We start from the raw sequence: 12988 nt of genomic DNA on the forward strand, positions 1-12988 counted from the left end.
CAGCTGCTCGAAACCAAACAAAGTCCTTTTAGTTGCCTGGTAAGGATTTTTCACACAGCACTTAAATAGTAACACAGACTACAGAAGTGCCTTAAACCTGCATTATTTCTAATGACCAGCAGGTGGCAATTATATGGGATTATACAGAAGTCTATGGGGAAATTACTCTACTTCTCACTTAATTCATTACCTCAGTAAACATTTTCCTTATGAGTTTATGGTCATTAGTTACAAGTCTTCTTCAATACAGCGTGATGGATGAGATGAATCAATGAAGCAGGGTAAGCTTAAGGGTGTGGCTACCTTGTGATTGATAAGTCGCAACCACGGTGACTTGTCAATCGGTATAGAGATGCAACAACATGCATGCATGGCACTGTGTGCATTTAAATACTGGTGAACTTGTTTTTTTTTTTGACCCTTGGCACCTACCATCAGCAGCAGATGTAATGGCTCCCAGTCTGTCCACACTGATCTCTGCTAGCTCCTCCAACAGCTGAGTCTGCATGGACAGTTTGAGGAGAAGACTGCGACGCTGCCACACACCCACCCCGCTGGTCAACAGCTGCCATTACAGGAAGAGATAAACAAAGTCGCAGTAAGCAGCTGACATGGCAAACAGAAATAATTTCTACTATATCTGCTTATTTATCTTTTATAACCCAAAACACGATGTCAGATGTGATAAGGAGCTCCACCTGTATGAGGTGATTACAGTACTGCAGGTGGATGACGATAGCCACGTCCAGGTTCTCGTTTCCAGTGGTGAGAGGGAGGGGGCTTCCTGCCACACTGTTGCCCACTCCGGTGTCCTCTGTCAGGGCTTCACTCAGGTGCCCTCTGGCCTCTGGATGTTGGACCCTATGAGAGGCAAGTACCCAGAGTCACCACCGGGTGGCAGTAGCATCACACAGGACTGTAATCTACTGTCCCATAACGTTAAGAGTAGATTAAAATGGTTTTTAGTTGAGTGCTACTTTGACACTCCATTCGTCTCCAGCTCACCCGATCCTCTCTCCGTCTGTATCAAAAAGCGGAGACCTCTGTGGGATACTGAGGACGGTGTTATCATCTCCAGTATCCTCATCATCAAAGTCAGAGGTGTTGAGGAAGTCGAAGCTCTCCAGGGCACTCTCCACTGTCAGACTGAGGCTGGATGACCGGCTCCTGTGACCCGGGAGTCGACACTGAGAACAGGAAGGTGGAGGCAGAGATGGAGGGTTAATAACCTTTTACAAATCCTAGCCACAGTCTATTCCACATAGCTGATGTTTTGACAGGTGAATCAGGCCAAACCCAAAAGTACTGTAAAAGGAAAAGGAATTAAGTAAAAATAAACAAAGAAATAAGTAAATATATATTTATCATTTGGTTGAAAGTGACATTCCCTGAAACCACTCCCATATGAGATCTTGTCCACATATAAATTAGAGAGAAGACAGAAAGGTTCAGCACCTTGAGCAGGTCCTCCAGACGCATCACTTCCTGCTCCAGGTCCTGCAGCTCTCGGCAGCGGTGAGTCAGCGACTCCAGCTTCATCAGCAGGCTGTGGATGGCCTCCTCCAGGCTGCTCTCCAGGAAAGCCCTGCTTCCCTCTCCTGCCCAGCTCAGGCTCCCTCCGCCCTCCGTAGAGCTCCCACTCGGCGGCACAATTTCCGAAGAAGTCAGCCTCTTCACAAGCTGCCTGGTCAGGCTGCCCGCCTCCTCTGTGTCCAGTTCCACAGGTTTCAGTTCGTCAGTGTGATCTAAGAAAACATCTTCTGGAGCCACTGTAGACAGGTGGCCGTCAGAACAGAGTGACAGGACAGCTGAGCCGCAGTTGGAGCCTGAATTTCTCTGGGACTCTGTGCGCTCCCACTCAGAGTCCTCCGCCACCTCGGCTTCATCGCTGGCAAGGCTGGCGCTGGTGGCTCTGCTTCCTCTACTACCCGTCTCCCCATCCTCTTCATACTCCTCCTCCTCTTCCTCCACTAAATGCTCCTCTGCGATGGAATCCTCCCTTGTTGGGAGGATATGTGCAGGTGACGGTTCTGTCTCTGGAGGAGTGACTGTGATCTCTGGGTTGGACTGGCCCGGGGAGTGGGAGCTCGGGGCGGGGCTGGGGCTGGGCGTGGAACCAGAGGTGTCGGAGAAGGTGAAGGAGAGACGCTTGCATTCGGCCACGCCGCAGCCACCATTCTCAAAGACATCGTCTGGTAAAGTGGACTGAAAGGAGGGACAGGAGAGTAAATATGTGTAACAAAACAGATGGGAGATATAGCTTGAAATCAGTGCATGTAAGACAAAAAAGTACAAGAGAAAGCTCTCTCAAGTGGAAAAAGAGATACTTAAAACATCCACTCTCACTGCATTTTACTCTCTAAATTCTTATGACCACATCTGCTCACATTAAGGTAAATCTGAATAGAAAAACATAACGAGAACACAAACAGCTTAAAGCATGTCATGCAAACAAACATGCAAAAAGCCACACATGGCATTCAGCAGCCCACAGAAAGGGACTGACAAGCCCAAGTGTGTCCATCCCCTTCATGTCAGTGAGGTAGGGGGCACACAAAAGTCAGGTTAGGAGGGTCGGGGGGGCCCACAACACACTCACATAGACCTCCAGACTGGATTTGGGCCTTGGCCGGAGTGAGGCCAGGTCACCAAACGAGCGACTGCGCCTTAGCTTCTCTAGCAGAGTGTCTCGGAGCATGTGCAGGAAGGAGAGGCGCTGGCGCTCCACGGGATAGGGCCGCCACTTCTTTACACAATGCACGCAGGCAAATAGGACAAGGTGTTGGGTATTTGAGTGAGGGCGGGTGAGTGAGATACAGGAGGGATGGATAAATGTGTAAAGTGGGACAGAGTGTGGGTAAGGGGTTTTGATGTAGAAATGCAAAGGAGAGGAGGATAGCAGGGAAATGGGTGAGGGTTAGTTTAGGGGTAGCACTACTGTCGCTAACATACAGTAAGCATGATGAATCAACAGAAAAAACGTGTGCCGTGATAAAAATATCCATACATTAGGGTGCGAACTCAGGTTAGTGTGCAGAGACTACAGAGGTGAACAAGACAAAATGTCATCTTTTGCCTCAATTCACCAAGTTATAATACTAAAAAACATGAAGTTTCTTCTAGCCTAGATGGTGATTTACATTGACTTGAAGGAAAAACAGCAGAAGCTGCTGCTCTCAGTTCTACAAACTATAAAACCACCACACCGGTGAAGCTAAAGGAGGTTTGTGTGTCTGACTCACAAAGAAGGAGGTGTCCTGGAAGGTGGGGGTCTCCGGCGTGCCCTGGCTGTAGACGGACACTCGTCTCTGGAGCGCTGTGGCTTTGCTCACGTTGCCGGTTGACAGAGTCAGGTCCTCGACATCGAAGGGGCTGGATGGAGGAATGAAAACATTCTGATTTATCCAGGCTTTCTTACATGTACTGCAAATGGGATCTAATTCATTTGCTTATGTCAAAAAGCAGGATTGATTTGCTCAGTTAACTTCCATAACATGTAATGACCATGATTCTCCACCAGGTGGCAGAAAACAACATGTAATGTAGACTGAATTTAAAGTCAAGACACTGAATATTGTACAGTAGGTGATCACTGGCAACTCAACACAGCCAGTGATTGACGTACTGACTGAGCATGAATCCAAATATCCATAGAAAGCATCACTGTTGTTGAGAGGCTGTCGCTATATCTGACTGAAACACTGCTAATCCAACATTTATCCCTTTCCAAAACCCAAAACAAAACGTAATCATCCTAATGAAATTTCATTGAAACTTTAGTGAACTGAACATGAAATGAATCCAGTGAATGTCCATAAAATCCAGCCAATCTCATATCTATACTGTCAATTTACACTTAGAGACGATACTATGATTGACGCTCGCATCAGCAAACACCTTCGACGAGGCTGAATCAAATTTGGCCTACTTACTACCACGTGACCTCCAGGTTGAGTTTGATGGTCCCCAGGTCGTTCACGTCCACAGCCACCACCTGAGGCATGGCGGTAAACAGCTCCTTGGTCTCACAGATCACGCTGCCCACCAGCATGTGAGTGGCCAGGCCCTTCAGCTCCGTCACCTGAGTGCGGCCAAAGGCAAAACGATAATTAAATTAACAGAGGTTCTTCTGATGTCAGCAGATAAGTCTAATAAGTCTATAAGATAAAATAAGAGGAAAATAGGAAAATACAGACAGAGAGCAGGGTCTCTCTCAGACACTTCTAATAATGGGTCGTCACTGATGATAAACTTTTAGGAACCTTCTGTATAATATACCTTTAAGTATAATCATGACCTTTCAGAATGATCACCAATCCATCCTGGATATTGTGCATGAAATACAAACTTACATATAAGCTCTAAATCTGATTTTAACTTGTTTTTTTTTATACCCCTCTCTGTGTCACCTGAGTACAAAGTTATCTTATCTGGATTTCTACAGTACCTTGATGTTGATAAGATCAGTGATGAGAGGCATGAAGACCATCTCATCTCCGTCCCAGCTCTGTCTGGAGTTTACTTCAATCCTTCCCTTCAACTTCCACCGCTGGCGACCGTACCGCATGAAGATCTGAAGGGAGGAAAGGGAAGGCGGTGTACAAAAGGAGAGACGTAAGCCTGAAGCCAGAGAAAGGACACAACTTTGACAGCCTCAGAGTTTAGACGCAATAGCAACATGGAGGGTGAGATGGGACACATCTTATTCCTCCAATCTCTGACTTGTAATTTTATACTTGAGCTAAAAGTATATTTTATCCTAACTTTTAACTAAATGGTTTTCACACATGGGCTTCAACATGAAAGTCAAGTTCTTAACGGCTCTGTGTGACATAAAATATGAAGGTACTCACCTCATACTGGTCTCCAGGACAGAGCCTGGCAAAGCCTGCCAAACCTGTCAGAGAGAGGAAACTGATTTTTAGAAAACATTTGGACAGAATACAAGGAAAAAGTGCAGACAAGGTTATGCACTGAATACAGAATGAGGATTAGATGTGACCGAAATATGGTTGGAAACATTAGTGATTTCTTGCCACTCATGTCAGTCTGTGAATGGGTTTACTCCTCATTAGAAAGATTTCCTCTTATCTCACCTTTCATTTTGATGTGAAACTCTCCGAGCAGGTTCTCGAGTTCGCTCTCGAAGGTGGCCATGTTCTGTCGAGGGAGGAAAAGATAAGACTGATCACATAAACAGCCCTTTGTCTCACATGACAAGAGCAACAATAGTTATCAAGTTATCTCGAGAGACTCTGACAAAGCCGGTCAACACAAAGGTGCGGGGGCACGGCTGGTCTCTAAGCCCTCGGGACGGTGATGACAGGTGTGTGTGTGTGTTATTGGGATTTAAAGCTCATTCTGGAGGTGTTTGACTACACATGTCAGTGTTTACAGATGGCAGTGTAAGCAGTCATCAGTACCTGTGTGACCCAATATTTAATGCATATTGTTAGACTTGTAGATGAAATGAGGTGCAATTTATTGACTATTCACATACCTTTGTATGACTTCTACATGCTAAATAAGCGTTTTCATGCAAAACTCCTCCTCATACACTGAAGACGATGCTCTCTGCCAGTACCTCAGTGTATTCCTTATAGCGGCGGTTGACCTCCGCGATGCTCTCCTTGGTGCCTTTAGTGGAGGGAGAGGAGGAAAAGGCCTGCTTCATCCGGCTGGCACCTTCCCTCAGACGGCTCTGGATGCAGAAGGCCTCGTACAGCTCGTCCACCTGAAAGCGCACACAGAGTCCCTCCATCTTTAATAAATGTTCCATGAGGACGCGCGTGCATTCACACACAAACTTTCACGTTCGTTAGCACGCGCACACACACACACACGCAAGAGAGAGAGAAACTTCTGCACTAATGAAACGAAACAAGTCTTTGAAGTTTGAAACCCTCCATACGTTACATCAAAACATCCCTGGGCAGGAAGCAAACTCCTCAAAACCTTCCAACTGCCATCTAAATTATTCTGGATGTGTTCACATCTCACTGGGATTCATTCATGGATGCCCAACACAGCTTTGGGCTTGTGCAGTATTCAGTAACTTTTATCAACGGGTCTTCAACAAGAGCAAAAACAGGCATTATTGAGAATGAAACACTGACTAAATGTATACAAGACGGTCTAAATGACAGGTTAGCATGTGGACAGATACAGCTGGTATGCATCAGTGTAACCGTAGCCTCCAGTGGCAGACGCCTATGCTGTCCCAGTAAGCGACCCCAGTGGGACACTCCCAAAGCGGGGAACAACAGACGGCGTTTAGAGCTCATTTGGAGACGTCTGCCCGACTTCAATTTGCAACACCAGCCTGATGTAACCAAAACCCACAGGGAACGAGTCCATCAACATCCTGCTGCAGCACAGAGAGCTGAAATGTTGGAGTTTCCACTGGATTGAACTCATCAAGATAGGATGATGTTGTAACGGAGCAACTATAGTTTTACCGAGTGTGTAAGTTGAGAAACTCACTTTTCTGGAAAGCAAAAGGTAGTGGAGCGTGCAGCGTGCTGCTAGCATGGCTAAAAATAAACGCAATTTCTTATCAAACAAAACCGAGTTCAAACAGCAGCAAAAAAAAAAAGAAGAAAAAAAAAAGCACTTTTGCCGAGTAATTTCCCCCAGAAACCACAATCCACCAGCAGTCCGGCTTCTCAGCGTCCTGTCTGTCTGATTTTGGGGCTTCCTGAATTCACATATGATCGGAGTGGCAGCCGGGCAAAAACAAAACACCTCTGATGAGCCTCATCAAAGGGAAATATTGCAGCCCGCCTGACGAGAGCACTGAAATATTGATGCCTCGCGCTCTTTATGGCTCTCATTAGGGAGAAGCAGGAGAAAATGGGCCATTCGGGCTCCTGTCGTCCTAACAGCTTCTCTGAATGTTTGTTTGTGCATCTTTGTGTCTGAATCGAAGACTGTGTGACTGAGCATGAGGACATGTTTACATGTGCATGGAGAGCATGTTGCTGCTGTGGTGGGTGGGCACATGAGGGAATATAAAAAAAGTGAAAGTGCCATTTCTGTTCTAGAGGATGGGAAACATAGCCTGATGATGCTATAATAACTTATCTTGGCTCGCGTACATAAAAACCCCACCTACTCCACCTCAAACCAACCAGCCCCCCTCAGCTCCCCCAACCCCCGACTGGGACCCAGCCCCGTCTGTCTGTCTGTGGTATGTGGTGTATGTGGCGGGGCTGCAGCAGCTGAGCTGAGCCAGCTATAAAACACCCTCCAACCACCACTGTTATTCTCAGCTCTCTGATTGGCGTGGAGCTGGTTCAGAGCCACCAATAGACAACTTTAACACATGTTTGTTTACAACAAAAACAACATGAGCGGTGGAAGCTTAGCTGAAGTCAGAGGAAACTCATTCATCCAAGTGAACTTTTGCACTGATTAGATCAGGAAATACTACAATACTGTTCTCATTAATGAGTGGGCTCCTACAATGGGTTATTCATCTGGAGAAAATGATGTGCCCCCGTAATAAAATTGGGCTTTCACAAACTGGGGATGATGAATAGCCGTCATTCTTCTCAAGCAATCAGTAATCATATCATTATCGGCTAATTAAGCTATTTTTTGCCCCCAATTACAATAGCCCCTCGCTGCCTTCAAGGAAATGTCCTTTTGAAGGTCAGCCAAGCTCCACTCCAGAGGACTGCCATCAGCATATTGCCGCGCCTCGGGCATGTTTCACCCCAGAAAAAGAAGAAACGCAAAAGGCAAAACACAAACAACGTAAAGACAGAAACCTCAACACAGGCAGATGGATCGAGTGTGATAAAAAACATACACACATGAAAGCAGGGAAGAGGCTGGGCAACAGAAAAAGGAAACACTAATGATCTCGCAAGCTAGCATGCTCCTTTGGATACACACCCCGACATAAATACACACGTGCATATGGTTTATCTGTGTTTAATCCTTTCATTTATCTTCCTGAGTTTTTGGGTTGAATTGGTCATGTTATAGGAAGAAATGGCAATAATCCACTGGTTCCAGTGTTTCGAATGCATATAATATTTTCTGATTTCGTCAGTTTTCATGAGAATGAAATGAATATTTTGGGGTTTTAGACTCAAAAACCCACCCTCACTGAGACAAAAAAGATCAGTGTGCAACTTTATATCCATAACCTTCCTGGCATCAATAATATATTTATTTTTCTTTTTTTCTCATCATCTCTGTGAATTAGAAAGACAAAATATGACACCAGTGTGCTCATTGAAAGGGATATTTCACCATCCTATAAAAAAAAAAACACCTGAACCATCTTAATTAAGTCTTACCAGATGTGACGAGATAGCAAATGTAAATGTATTCTAAATTCAGCCCTCCATTGGACACAGAGTCCCTGTATTAATTACAGCTTAGTAGGATGACAAAACCTGCATGGCTCAGACACCCAGTGGGGGATTATGGGAAAATCTTTATTGGGGAATCAATTATGCCCAGGCTGAGGATAACATTGTGCTCACATTTATTAAGGGTGAAATATCCATTTTAGCTCTTATTTCTTGTAATCTGAAGTCCCTCCCAAGCTAATCCTTGTAAAATACTAAATAATAACACTTGTTTGGTGGTTTGACAGCAGTTGGAGGTAAGTATCACGGAGAGTTTTAAAGGATTGTCTCTGTATCTACTGTATATCTGACTTTAAATGGAGGGATTTTAAATATGAGCAGAGAATCTTAAGGATATGGCAGGAATCCTCTTAAGATATGGCCATTATCCTGGATCGGAGGATAATGGCGCACGCACGCACACAACTGCACACACACAAATGCATGCACGCGCGCACACACACACACGCAGACATAAACACACACACACTTTCTGCCAGGGGCCGAGTGATTATAAGCAGATTAAAACAGGCGGGCCACATCAAACAGCATCAAACACACAAGCCCCTCTCTGGGGATTGGTGGGCCTGTGTGTGTGTGTGTGTGTGTGTGTGTGTGTGTGTGTGTGTGTGTGTGTGTGTGTGTGTGTGTTGGTGGCAAGATTAGCATTCAAGGGAAGGGGGGAAACCAAAAAGGCCCTATATTAAAAATAATCACATGCAAAGCATTCACACTCATCCTGGATTGAATTTGGCACATGGTTAACACACAAACACACAATTTCTCTCTCTTGGGGAAAGAGGAAGCGTCTGGCAGCCACTCTTCTCACCTTCAATCTCTGTCACTCATCTCTTTAATGATGCCCTGCTGAAACTAGCAGCCAAAACACACACACACACACACACACACACACACACACACACACACACACACACACACACACACACACACACACACACACACACACAGCGCAGACTCTAACCCAGGCAGGACATCACAGGGGTTGTATTGTGCCACCTGCCTCCTCCATGTGTGCCAGTTATTGCTGGGACATCTGCAGGCAGCCGGCAGTATGAAGAGGAACAAAAGACTGGGCTGATGTGAGTCTCTCTCACACATGCACACACACAAACAACTTGCTGATGGACGATTGTTAAGTCATCCCTCATGGCAGCTGTCCTGAACAAAGAGACAAGCCTGAGCCGGAGCACCAACACTGACAAACATGTACACACCTATTGTAGCTCACAGATGAATGGACCTGAATATATAACAGTGAAGGCTTTTTATTGTCCTGCCACTGTCCCCGTAAGACACTGACAAACACTCAGTTTGCTGTACAGACTGACTGATCACCTAACGTTGAGTTATACACATCTATTTTCAGATCAGATACTCTAGATGTTGGCACACAGGAGTTCATTGTTGTCCATTTCCTGCCTATTGCTCAACTGAATCAGCAGTTTTCACCTCTGAGGTAATCATCAACTTGTCTGATGGCACAAGCTGATAAATATAGAGGTGATGGTGGTTCCTCCTCCTCCATCTACTTCCTGTTTTGCCCAAGCAGCAACCTCCGGCGTTGAAAAATTAAACCGATGCAGAGGTGCCAAAAACTGCAGTTCCTTGAGTGGCCACTTGAGGCTGCCTCCAAAAGCTAGTCAGTCCCCATAAAACCAAAATGCTAATGTACACACATCCCTCAAAACATTATCGTGGACCAATACTGGATGTTTGAGGCTGAGACTGATATTAATATTTTAACTAAACTGCTAACGATATATCAGATATAACACATAACATAAACCAACAATCCTGATAGAGATCCTTTAGATTTGTTTTTGAAGTTTTGTATTAAATGACCTCAGATCTAGTTTGGCATTTCTGCACTGACATTTCTTGTTACTTATCAGTCCACATATACACCCATTTATCCGTCTAGCTCGACACAGCGTATTACCCACAAACACAACTGGCTTTTCTGCTTGCTAGATGTAAAACTGATGGCTGAATAAACACAAACAGTGTCAGAGCTCTGTCAAAGGCTAATTATCAACCTACTTTAAGTACCACAGCATCAGTTCACAACAAGAGCCGCTCTTATATGTGGATGAGGTTCGCTTGTGTGTGTGTGTGTGTGTGTGTGTGTGTGTGTGTGTGTGTGTGGATGATTTAATTTCCTGACCTGGATGCTTTTGTGGCTGGCTGATTCTCTTAGCTGGACACTCAACAATTGATCTCACTCAATAGCTATCTGCTGATGCTGAGGTTTGGAAAATGGACCTGTCCTGGGAGGGAGTGAGTGTGTGTGTGTGTGTGTGTGTGTGTGTGTGTGTGTGTGTGTGTGTGTGTGTGTGTGTGTGTGTGTGTGTGTAAAGGCAATAGCTGTTATGAGGCAGGCAGGGGGCATTCAAGGCTGCTAGTTGATTTGGCATTGCCATTAGTTTTATTCATGAATTTCCTCTTCCTTTTTAACTTCACACTTACATTACAATTCAACAAGTAATAATGAAGTCCTATAAAACTGCTTTTGCACAAGGACATTTCAGGTTGACATTAAAAAGATTAAGCGTCATCCAATATTTTCAGCGCAGCATACTTGAAAAAGTGCAACACTGTAGGACTATTTCTTGCAGTCAAATGGTCGGAAATAATACTGCTTGTTGCAAAAGAGATGCCAAGGAAAAACTCTTGTCAACACAAAGGCTTGAGCATGTATTTTAACTATTTTATCTCCAGCCAGTAACGCGCACAAAGCCGATGAAAAGACGAGGGCTTAGCACAGGAGCACGGGTGTATATTTAGAATGAAAAAGCACAGAGAGTGCAAAATTTAACTTCCTTTTTAGTTACGCTTTGACTTTTGAGGCTTTTTACCTGCCTGACGAGATAAATCAGTCACTCTTTCAAATATTTACTAGTGCATTCAAATCTATTTTTGCACAGAGCCTGAAAGAACAGAAGAGCCTCATGTTGGAAGTCAAGTAGAAAGACTCTGAGTGTGTGTTTGTTTTAACTGCATCCTGTGACAACCTCACAAGACAGAACAGGCGTCGCATCTGCTCATGTTTTTTTCTTTTGTAACCAAAGTCAAAGTGGACTACGCACGCAGATAAATCTTCTAAGACACCCTCACCTACTTTCACTCTCATCAGTCCTTTCTTCTGTGTTCGCTCCATCTCCGCCCTGTCAATCGCTCCTCACTGTAGCCTAGTAACTGCCCTGACCCAGATTCACTGTCGTCTTCAACCCTTCAAAAACTCCTATGAGCAACAAATCTGTCCGAGGACTGTCTGTGTCTCCTGCTGCATTGTTCTGTACACGCGTCTGCTTCTGGACGTCTGAAGGTGAGTTTTTACTGCCCGTCAGGATGAATGTGAACACAAAGGGTTAAGGTCATCCAATAGATGGCTCCTCTGCGCTCCTCGAGACTTCAAAGGCTCCGTCTTAGTGTAGCCATGGTTACGTTGGGAGCTGCGCTGTTGTTTGGGTGTGTGTATACTGATTGCCCGCTGTCACGTCTGATTTGACGCACAGCGAGGGAGGCCATTACAGGACTAGAGAAGGGGATGTGGAAGAAAAGCCATGAAGCTGCGCGACCTTGTAGGGGATTAATGTCCCCAAGTGGAAACAAGGAAGGAGGCTACAAAGGGATATATAGAAAAAAGTTTCCCTTCCCATTGAAACAGCTGGAAACTTTCCTAATACATCAATATATGAACCAGAGAAGAACAGCAATACTACCCTAACATCCTTCATCCTCCAGCTTGAAAAGTCAGTGGAGCGTGGACTAACCCTGCAGCTTTACTCAAAAACTTGCTAAGTCGTGTTTAGCTAAGCTAACGGCTGTTGGCTGTGGCTTCATACCTGATGGACAGATGTGAGAGTGGTACTGATCTTCCGATCAAAATCTCAGCAAGAAACCAAATAAGCGTATTTCCCCAAATGTCAAACTAAAGCTTTAAAAGAGGTGGAAATGGGCACCGGCGCCGTGGTTTCTGGATGTTACAGATGTGGAGACACTTTAAATGAAGGGAGGTATTGAGACGTGAAATCTTCAGCAGCACATGATGGATGCTTTCCAGCTGGAGCACAGAAATGCAGAAAACAAATTACATCAATCCATCACCAGTTCTTACCTTGCTCATGTGAAACTCCAGGCGTCTCATGTACCTCTCAATGGTTTTGATTTGCTGCAGAGAGACAGAGACAGCGCAATCATTCGCTGGTGCCTTTGAGAACATGGGTGCATTTAGTTTAAAGCTGCAAACCTATTGATTTCTATGTCCATACTACAGGATATAATGAGGCACAGTTCGCACGCCTGAGCTTACATGTCAAAAAATGTGATCATTAATGATCATTAAATGACTGTCACAAGCTGGCAAAATGTTTAGCTAAGTGGCGCATGTTATTTCTATATGCAAAATATCTCACAGCTTATCCCTCTCAAGCTGTCTTCTCCTGTCCCATCACACATTTTCTCTCGCTTTCATCCTTTTTCCTGCATTATTCCTCAATCCCATCAGCCACTCACTCCTTTCTCCCTCCTTTTTTTCCCTCACTTTAGTTGCTTTCTTCTCCCTTCTTCAACTCTTTTTTTTTTTTTTAACATCAAAGATTCCC

General features: G+C 44.8%; 1 protein-coding gene across 3 annotated transcripts in view; it reads right to left on the minus strand.

Annotated features, from left to right (window-relative positions):
* The window catches only part of ripor2 (RHO family interacting cell polarization regulator 2), a 64557-nt gene that overhangs the window by 5818 nt on the left and 45751 nt on the right, over positions 1 to 12988 (minus strand). For all 3 annotated transcript variants that reach the window (XM_076754305.1, XM_076754303.1, XM_076754304.1), the window contains exons 6-16: positions 12502 to 12555; positions 5585 to 5734; positions 5097 to 5160; positions 4854 to 4897; positions 4448 to 4573; positions 3933 to 4081; positions 3243 to 3372; positions 1456 to 2205; positions 1006 to 1187; positions 699 to 861; positions 433 to 565 (exon numbers count right to left, since the gene is read on the minus strand). In XM_076754305.1, the coding sequence (XP_076610420.1) occupies positions 433 to 565; positions 699 to 861; positions 1006 to 1187; positions 1456 to 2205; positions 3243 to 3372; positions 3933 to 4081; positions 4448 to 4573; positions 4854 to 4897; positions 5097 to 5160; positions 5585 to 5734; positions 12502 to 12555 (1945 nt within the window). The remainder of the gene's footprint in view (positions 1 to 432; positions 566 to 698; positions 862 to 1005; positions 1188 to 1455; positions 2206 to 3242; positions 3373 to 3932; positions 4082 to 4447; positions 4574 to 4853; positions 4898 to 5096; positions 5161 to 5584; positions 5735 to 12501; positions 12556 to 12988) is intronic.

This window comes from Chaetodon auriga, chromosome 17 (genome assembly GCF_051107435.1).
Source record: "Chaetodon auriga isolate fChaAug3 chromosome 17, fChaAug3.hap1, whole genome shotgun sequence".
Lineage (NCBI taxonomy): Eukaryota > Metazoa > Chordata > Actinopteri > Chaetodontiformes > Chaetodontidae > Chaetodon > Chaetodon auriga.